This window comes from Trifolium pratense, linkage group LG2, assembly GCF_020283565.1.
Source record: "Trifolium pratense cultivar HEN17-A07 linkage group LG2, ARS_RC_1.1, whole genome shotgun sequence".
NCBI classification, from domain to species: Eukaryota; Viridiplantae; Streptophyta; class Magnoliopsida; order Fabales; family Fabaceae; genus Trifolium; species Trifolium pratense.
In genome coordinates this window covers 67,076,591-67,086,649 of record NC_060060.1, presented here as the reverse complement: position 1 = coordinate 67,086,649, position 10,059 = coordinate 67,076,591, and the positions used below count along the sequence as shown (strand labels likewise).

Genomic DNA, 10,059 nt, shown 5'->3' with positions numbered 1-10,059 from the left:
TTTTATTTCACTTTTTGAAGCATTTTATTTTATCTAATAAATAATTTAAATCATCTGTCAAACAAAACAAAAAATGCAAAAAAAAAAAAACAAAATCCAAACCTATACCAACGGACAAATCCGTGGGCAAACCGATTTGCAATAGTTTGTAATGTCCGTGGGTATACCTCTCACCCTAGTCCAATGCCAAAAAAGCTGTAGCTATATAGGCTATAGCGACGGTATTGTCCGTGGGTAGAGCGAGATAAAGTGAACGGAACAAAACGTCCGTGGGTATAGGTTTTACCGTCTATACCTACGGATCTTGGACCTTTACCAACAGAGTTTTGCCGTAGCTATATGTCAAGTTTCTTGTATTACCTGCACACTTTTCCAAAGTGTTCCGGTAATCAAAATAAATTTTAGAAAAATTTCATACCGGAACACTTTAAAAAGTATACCGGTAAAGATAAATACTTACCGGAACAGTTTTTTAGGAGGATGAAACAGTCTACCAGAACAGTATAATACGATAAATTTTTTTTTTTAAAATATACTAATTTTTTTATAAGGGTATTATGAGTATTTTGAAAAATATGTTGGGGTAGAGTGAAGATTGTTGGGGTAGAAAAAAAAAATTTCTGGCTAATAAGGTCTTATAAAGTCTTCATCATGAAGCTCTTTATTTCTCCAAGTCCATAGGCAATGACAACATGTAGCCCAAAATTCACACCAAGCTCTTCTTCCCTTCCACTGGATATGGTTATTTAATTTGTAGCTTATCCGATGATCAAGTTCACCAATAAAGAACACTCCTCTACCTCTTACTGTTATCACAACAGTCCATATTTCCTTGGCTTTGGGACAATCCCTCTTAACATGAAGAATGGTTTCTTCTTCATCACGACAATACAAACACATAGAATACTCAAAATTCTAAATACTTATTAACTACATCTAAATTATAACTTGAAATTTATATAAGTTAAAACTTATTCCGAATAAGATAGTTTATTTTTTTATTTATTTTTAATTGGTTACAACTTTCTCACAATTATTTTCAAATTTTTATCAATTAGAATTTCAGATGAATGTTATAAAAAAATGCAGATTAGAAAGAAGAGAGAAGTGAATGATATGAAAATGAATGAAGATATATCGAATTTTGAATAAGTGATGAGGGGAAAAATTTGAATTTGAAATTTGGTGAGACATTGGGAGAAACAAAAAGATGTCACATGTTGTGGCTTAGATAACTTAGTTTCATTCAAACTGAAAAAGACATAAATGGCTTGGTGGCTTGGTTACAATGTAAAATCTGGTTTGATAAAACAATTTTCCATTCACAAATGTCCCAAATGGCTCATATGGCTTGATTTCATTTGAAAAGGAGTGTATTTTTAGTTCAATCATCAAATTCTTTGACATCAATTATCCTCATTTGGGACACATGACAACACCTTAAGCAAAGATAGTTTAGACTTATCCAAAAAAAAAATTAGATATTAGCTACGTAGACGGCACAAGAGTACAAGACTTTCCTCCAATTCCCAATCTCTCATTGTTGCCATAATCATCATTTGGAGGAACAATTGCTGCAATTTTCCTCGTAATTTCTTCCGAAATCTAGCTCTCTAAGTCTCTAACATGTTCCAATTCTAATTACCCTCACATCCACAATCTCATGAACTTTCAGGCCACGCAGATTATCCGGAATGGCTACAGTGTCTTCTACACATAGTCTGGCTTCGATCCACGCATCAATACTTTTCTTGTTACCTATATTCCAATAACTAAAATTCTCGATGAAAGGTTGTAAGCCACTCAACGCTTTCCAAAGGCTTGACTGCGCCACTCTGTTGCTGCTATTCTCATTCACGATCTCGCCACCGTATTTTGATCATAAGACCTTACACCAATACTCTTCGCCATTTTCTTTGAGTTTCCAAACAAGTTTTAGTAAGCAAGCCTTGTTCATGACTTCAAGTTTTCTGACTCCTAATCCTTCCATCCATTTTGGATTAGTAATACAGTCACATGATGTGAGTAACATCCTACGTACGACATGGAATTTTATTTTATTATCAGTATCCCCCCATATGAATTGACGTTGCATCTTTTGTAACTCATGTAAGATATTTTATATCTTAATTTATTTTAAACATTATTTTATATTATTATATATGATAATTATTATTAAATTTCTTTTGACCAAGTAATGTATATTACTAAATGCATGGTGATGATGCAAGTTTTCTTTTATTTTATATTGTAACGTTTTATGCTAATCATAATCCTAATAACTAGGCTTTTATGGTTAATAATTTTTTAAGAGTATCCAAGGACTTTGTGGTTATAAGAAAGGTACCAAGAAGAAGAAGCAAACAAGATATATGGGTTTGAGAATGTGAGGAATATATAGTGCAACGTGAAGAGAGAAAACATATATGATAAGTAATATAAACTAAATTTCCTTGAGCATCCAAAAAGTAGTTCTATGAGACCTTGCTAATTCACGTGCAGTACTAGCAAGAAGTGACTGTTGTATCCTGGAGGGTATTAGCTATGAGGCCAACTGCACCGGGTAACTTACCTGTGGTGGCGAAATACTCTTAAGCCCAGTGTATTGCACGTCTCAGTCAATAATGCGATAAGTTCTTCTTGTTCTATAATTTTATTTTATTATATATCTTATTTTATTTCTTCTTGTTCAATAATTCGATACTGTTATTTTATTTATTCTAATATTTCTTTGATTTTTATTAATGAAATAATTCTGTGTTCAACTTTTTCCAACAATATCCAGACAAGACTTTGGAATAAGGGTTGACATCATCAGAGTCGCTTCAATAACACTCTTGGCCAGAGTAACTCTTCCCGCATCGAAAGTTTGTTGCTCACTTTATCAAGCAAGTATTAAAAATTTGTTCTTATAGGAGCTCGACCATGCAGAGGGACTCCCAAATAGTTACCGAAATAATTAGTCTCTATAAAACCAGACATATTGCCAGAGAACAACACACTAGTTTTCTCTTGGCTGACTTCTTGTCCAGACATGCGACAGAACAATTGAAGGGTATCCAACACACATTTCATTCGAGACTCGCTAGCTTCTCCAAACAAGAGAAGGTCATCCGCAAAACATAAGATGAGAGATCATCAAACCATTCCTTCCTGCCTTTATACCTTTCCAATTCCTTTCCTCCACAGCCTGAAGAATAATATGTGAAAATTTATCCAAACACAACACAAACAAGTATGGAGAAAAGGGGGTCACCTTGTCGAATACCCCTTTGGGGTCTAAAAAACTCTGCTCTAGTCCCATTCCATTTCACATTAGTCATTACACTGGACAAAATGCATAATAACATTAATCAATGCATCCGGAAATTTTACCTATACAAGGATCCTCCAGATAGACTCCCAACTGATTTTGTCATAAGCCTTGGCTAGATCAACTTTGATGGCAAAAACTCCTTTCTTCCCTTTCATATGATGCATCGTATGAGCCATCTCTTTGGCCATTATTATATTTTCGTGTATATTCCTCCCAATAACAAAACCAGTCTGATAGGGAAAGATAAGAGATGAAACACATTCGTTGAGTCTCTTAACTATTACCTTACTTACAATTTTATAGATGGTATTACAATTACAGAGAGATATATGTCGAAATTGTTTCGTTTTTGTTTTAAAAAAAGTGAAAACCTAATCCAAATCATGCTTATGTTTTCTGATGTTTCCTACTGTAAATGATAAAAAAAATACTAATTTTAATGTGCTTTATATATAGCGAGCAGATATAAAACTTTCAAAAGATATAGCCAACAAATAAACTTCAATATTCAAAAAAGAAGAAAAACATAGCAAAGAATAATGATTTTGACATTTTAAAATTATTATGAGGAAAATTATGTCAATATAAATTGTAATAGCTGTCAAAATGGGCTACTCGACCTATTTTGGGATGGCCTGAGAGGACTTTGGTCTACTTCGTGCCGGACTAAAAAGTCCGGATGAAAAATAGGCTCGAAAAGTATGGCCCAAGCCTGGTCCTATACTGGCTCTAGGCTAGACCACATTTTTTTTAGTTTCTCCAAAAAAATAAATGAAAATTGCAAAATGTGGCTCTATAATTGCTAATACAAGATAGTTTCTTTTGTCGCCCTACAAATTTCTCGTGCGCCATATTTTTACTCATCCGCTAGCTCATATTATAACCGGGCTTTAATAGGCCGACACATTTGAGCTAGCCCATTTTGATAGTCTTTCCTTCCCTCCACTCCAAATCCCCCAATTTAGGAAAGCAAAAATTGAATTTTGGAGGAATTTTGCTCCCCTCTTCTCTCATCCCCTCCCTAAAATTGAATGAAACATTCCTTCTATCTACTTTGAATCAAACACATCCTTAGAATAAATTTACTGTCCAGTTAAATCTCATAAGACTTGGGTGTAGTTGCACACAGATGATATTTTACTGTTGTTATTTACAAGAGAAAAAATATATATACTTGTTTGCCCTTATAATGAAAAATTATAAAATAAAAATAAAAATTAAGAATGAACCTTAACCCAAACAAATACAGCTTGAGTTGAACGACGCACCCAAACCACGAAACATCACTTTTCTGTGTTCTGACCTACAACATCATCCATTTCTCCACTCCTGCGTTGTAGCCGCCCAATCAACATTTCTTGCATCAATGGCGGAAACTCCCAACAACTCTCAAACTCTTGCTGAGGTAACATCTCTTATCAATTCTCAATTTTCAATTCTGCTTCCATGGATCTTCATTTTAATTCGAATCCCTATCATTTTTTTTTATTGAAAAAAAATAATATAAATTGCAGCTTGGTTTTGTTAATTTTGCAATCCATAATGATTTCTGCTAGATCTTTATTAGGTTCCATTGTTTTTACACTTCCTTCTAATTTTTGCCATGGAAAATTGGGCTTAACTTTAGTCAATGTAAATTTGTAGTGTTTAATTCCTATAGAAGATTCTAAACCCAGATCTATATCAAGGACGCAAAATAATGTATCTTTTATCCCATTAATATTATCTACTTAGCACCAACACTTCCAATTGAAGGTGTGTCAAGGACATATACATGTAGTTATATTTAATTACTTATAATTTCTAAAATTATTATCAGGGTCTACGTGTTTGTGTTAGTGTTTCATAGAATTTTATTCTATTGTGCTTCAATTTTCCATTTGTATGAGTTAGATAATGAGAATGACACAAGGATTGAAATATTGATACTAATTTGCAAGCTTTACTTATGTATAATTCTCTAGTGTATAGCTATGTAGACAAGTTGCCTTCATTATTCATTTTGGATGTTATATTATTTTTATGAAGAATTGTTATGATATGTGTTGGTAGTTTCTCTGTCCTTTTTCTTAGGTAGTGTAGTGATGGAATTTTCTCTCAATTTCCTTAGCTCAATGACGGTTTTCTAATGTTATATAGAATTTGTGGTGAAGGTAGTGACAGAAATGTTTTTGATTTGCAGCAATACTATGTGAATGACAAACAAGTGAAAACAGATGTAGTTGAAAAACCTGTTGTAGTCGAGGAAGTTGAAAAGCCAAAGGCGGCTACTTCTGTGGAAGCTGTTGTTGAAAAAACTGTAGAAGAAACAGTTCCTGCTGCCCCTGTGGTTGCTCAAGAAAGCAGTGAAGTTGCCCCTCCTCCCGCTGAAGAAAACACTCAAGAGCCAAGTAGTGAAACTGTTGAAGAAAATTCTGGTGATCAAGAGGAAGCTGAAGAGAAACCTGAAATTAAGGTGACATTTATTTAACTATATCATCAGTCATCACTCTAGAGTTTTTGCTTGATTTCATCATAAGCAGGCTGGATGCTCCTTTCAATATCTTGATATTTGTGCCATTATTTTCAGCTTGAAACTGCTCCAGTAGATTTCCGTTTTCCAACTACTAATCAAACAAGGCATTGCTTTACCCGATACATTGAATATCATCGGTGAGTCGTGCACTGTTGGCTTTTATTTTTATGGAAATTCTTGTTCACATACACTGTAAAGTTGCACTGTTTTATTTATTTAAACAATTGAAATTCATGTGCAGATGTGTGGCTGCAAAGGGAGACGATGCACCAGAATGCGATAAGTTTGCTAAGTATTACCGTGCTCTTTGCCCTGGTGAATGGGTATGTATTTTTCGATGATGAATATTCTTTATTATCTGATAGGCACTAGGATCTGCTTGTCCAATAAAATTTACTTAGGGTGTGTTTGATTTGTTAAAGGGTAAGTACTGGACAGAACAGTACAAGACAGAACAGCACAACACATGACAGAACAGCACAGAACAAACTTTTGGGATATTGAACATTTTTTTGTCTTATACGATATTTTGTTAATAAAATGGTATTTTGACATTTTAGACAACTTGTACTGCGGACAAAAAGTTGTGTTGTGGTTTAGTGAGGTACAAAAAATTCTGTTTTTGTCCTGTCCATTGCTTCCCAGTTTGTCCAGTTCCTGAAACAGTTTTACAATCAAACACAGTACAACTACGGTTGTCCTGTCCAGTCCCTTATTTTTTAGCGAATCAAACGGACCCTTAGAGACATATTGTCTTGCTAATTTCAAATTTCTATCCTTTGATTGTCTATCTGGACTCTCACATGGAAATGGAATTGTTTCATTTACTTAGTTGGTAATATGTATAATTCTTATGAGAAAATTGCATCTTGTTTGCTACAACTTGGCTTTTCTTTTGTTTTTGTTCCACTTCACATGATATATGACTTTATGCTAAATCAGAAAATTATTTTCTGTGAAAAAATGGCAATAAAAATAAAAATTATAGTTGTTAGGCTTCTTTATTCTTCTTTTAGGGTATATATTGAGGCGGAGTTCTTACATTGTGGTAAATTTGCTTCTATAGGGATGGATGCTTTTGAAATTTGATCCCTCTTAAATTTTAACTTTTTTCATGCCTTCATCCTTCAACTCTTGCGGCTAAACCACTTCGATTTAGTTTTTTCTTGAGATGTTTGATCCAGACCAAAGGCTCAGAATATTGGGGAGGGGAGTGTGTGGGTGTATGTAATGAGAAGGTTTAGGCTAGAAGTAGTTGGGACTCTTGGCTGAGACTGGACACTCTCAAGTTGCCTAAGCATTTTGTTCTTCTTTGAGATCCTGGCAATTGAATCGCCTTGATACAGGCCTGGATTTTCAGCTTTAATACAATATTTCAAATTTCAAATGCTCTGTTTTACTCTTCATATGCTATTAGAGCTCTCGGTCCCGAGAGCTTGAATTGTCATTATGTGCTACATTGTACTCCGAAGTTGAGAGTTTGGAGTGCAGTCTTTTTGGAAGTCTGTTACAAATGAAAGATCTGAAATAGGTCTTGCATGAGAAGTTCGATCTCGATGAACTTTAACATGATTCACGGTCTGAGCAAGAGGATGGTCAATCTCTATTGTATGACATAAGGTTTGAATCTTATGGATGGATTGTTTCAATGGAGAGATATTTGAAGCTGAATTTTGTGCAAGTTGAGAAGCTTCACTCTGTGGTGATTGCATTGGTGGATCATTCGTTGAATTGGTATCAATGGTGGGAGGAACAGTCCTTAGGGTCTAGTTGGAAGGAGTTCAACAGAGTAGTGAATCATCCTTTCAACTTGGATTCATCGAGATAAAAAACAAGCTTATTGGTGGAGTGTAAAGGGATATTTGGAATGACTTTTGCTCCATTTCATGTTGAAGGGCATTTTGCACATTGGTATAATTGAACAAATCCATGTGGGACTGGAGTTGAATGACACAGAATCTTTATCCGAGTTGATGGTCTTGGCGTTGCTGCATGAAGAGGAAAAAAACCTCTGCTCCACAGAGATGTGGACTGGTTGTGAAAAAGAAAAAAAAAACAGAAAGGGGAATCACCATGGAAACACCCTCACGGGTCTTGCCAAAGTAGCGGGTCACTCTTGGCTTGAGCTAGGGGCAGAGATTCAGTGGAAAGCAATCTGTTGATGGAATAAATGCAGAAAAGAAATCACGTTGGATTAGGAGATTGACAGAGACTATGAATTATATGAGAAGTTCAGGGATAAACGGAGCTTACCAATTAGTGCTGGTATAGGTTACCAGGTTCAGGCGAGTAATAGGATTTGCGAGTTGCGACCTTATGAAGATGTTGGGGAAATGTTGGAATTAAGGACAAAACCCGTCGGAAATCCTTTTAAAGTAAGGAGGGACTAACTTATAACCTATCCTTTGACATGGCAACATATTGGTGAAAGGAGAATTTTGTTGCCAGTGAATTATGTAGCAACTAGTAATTTCATCTCCATGAAATTATTGGAAGAGTTGAAAATGAAAGTAGAAGATGCCCCTTAATATTTTGCAGAGGTCTAGACATAAAAATGAATATACAAGGAGTGGGATTCGAGCAGAATTTCTTTCTCCTGGAGTTAGGTGGGACTTCAGCAGTTTTAGGATTGGATTGGTTATGAAGTTTGGGAAACAGATAAACCGACTTCAGAAATTTGATCATTAAGTTGGGAGATGAAGAGGTAAGAAGGTGATAAGTGAAACAATAGTTTGGCAGGTTTATGTTAGGAAAGGAAATGGGCTGGGGGTTGACAAGGCCCAAGTAGACCTTGGAAGTTAGTTAGAAAAGAGTAGGGTTGTTTATATATAGAGGGGAGGAAGGCAGATTATGAGTTAGGCTGCAACCCTTCAATAATAACATTTGGTATAGTCGGGTAATCTTATTCATTCAATAAAGAAGAGTTTATTTTTCAATTCTTTCATGGTACCTCTGAACCCATTTTCCATATGCAAGACACAAGCTTCTTAGAAATGCATGGTCAAGGCATTGCTAGATGAGGGAGAAGAATATTATGTAGGTTATCAATTTGAGGAAAAGAAGTAGAAGAACAGGAGCAGTTTCCCACAATTATAGAAAACATGTTAGCTGAATTTGACGTTTCTCTAGAACCAAAGGGCTTACCACCTCAAATCAGGTACCAATAATTGGCAATTGTAATGCGCACCAGAGTTGTGGATCTGTGTAATGAGAGAGAATATAAGCATGAGGGGAGGGGGTAGAGAGAGGGTAAAATTAGTTGTGATTGTTGGAGCAGACTGGGTCCTCTCAAATTGCTTGATCACTTCTATTTTTTTCTGCATTTTTCTGTTTTAGAACTAGGAACTGAAGTCCCCTTGATACATGCCTGAATTTTCACCATTAATGCACTATTCAGTGCTCTGTTCTACTCTTATTTCTGGTACTTATCAATGTTAGGTATTCCTTCTGATAAATCATACTTCAGTTACTTCATTCATGTCAACTTGCCTTTTTGACTTGTGAAGCATTTTACTTAGTTTTAAGTTTCACATTTAGAAATTGACCAAAATATGTAGTTTTAGGGCTCAACATCATATTTGTAATATGGGTCTTGCTAATATTTAGTACAGTAAATATTCCATTAGTAGCAGTTGCCAATTGCCATCAGGCATCAGATCAAATATAAACATACAATTTTGATTTTTGATTTTTTCCCGTCAATGGCTTAATTAGTTCATTTCACAATTTTTGGTTATTTTTCCTGTACCTACCAATTTGAACTTTGGCTTTCTTGTCCTAACTAACACTCACTTTTCATTGATTTTTCTATGCATCAGGTTGACAGATGGAATGAGCAACGCGAGAATGGAACATTCCCAGGCCCGCTGTAGGTCAAATATGTCTCAGATAGATGCGCAATTCACTTGCAGTATTACATTTAAAATTGCAAGAGACAAACTTCCAAACACTTTGGGGCATGTTCAATGTTACGCATTGGGTTAATAAGAAATTTTGCTTTTCTATTTAAAAACCAGATTGAGTTGTAAAATTGCAGGAAATGCTTCTGGTGAAATGTCCAGAGAAATGTCTTATTTAATGTATTCCTAACATAGGGATTGCTGTGGAGTTTTTTATACCCCCAAAATAATAAAAGTACCTCAAGTTATTATAAAATGAAAATAGGTTTGATGGAAAGTTTTAAAAATAGGGATGGAAGACCTAAGAGGTGGTATTTAGTATGCACAAG

General features: G+C 35.0%; 1 protein-coding gene across 1 annotated transcript; it reads left to right on the top strand.

Annotated features, from left to right (window-relative positions):
* Nucleotides 1–4,533: 4,533 nt before the first annotated feature.
* Nucleotides 4,534–9,986, top strand: LOC123908238 (cytochrome c oxidase subunit 6b-1-like). The gene is made up of 5 exons (XM_045958815.1): nucleotides 4,534–4,721; nucleotides 5,499–5,771; nucleotides 5,886–5,968; nucleotides 6,073–6,154; nucleotides 9,650–9,986. Exons 1-5 carry the CDS (start codon nucleotides 4,683–4,685, stop codon nucleotides 9,701–9,703), a joined length of 531 nt encoding a protein of 176 aa, XP_045814771.1. The 5' UTR covers nucleotides 4,534–4,682; the 3' UTR covers nucleotides 9,704–9,986.
* The last annotated feature ends 73 nt before the right edge of the window (nucleotides 9,987–10,059 follow it).

What these genes read in the sequence shown, in the direction of transcription:
- LOC123908238 (XM_045958815.1), top strand. Translation starts at nt 4,683, where the DNA reads ATGGCGGAAACTCCCAACAACTCTCAAACTCTTGCTGAG. An exon ending in AAGAGAAACCTGAAATTAAG is followed by an intron (nt 5,772 to 5,885) that starts GTGACATTTATT and finishes CATTATTTTCAG; the next exon opens with CTTGAAACTGCTCCAGTAGA. An exon ending in CGATACATTGAATATCATCG is followed by an intron (nt 5,969 to 6,072) that starts GTGAGTCGTGCA and finishes ATTCATGTGCAG; the next exon opens with ATGTGTGGCTGCAAAGGGAG.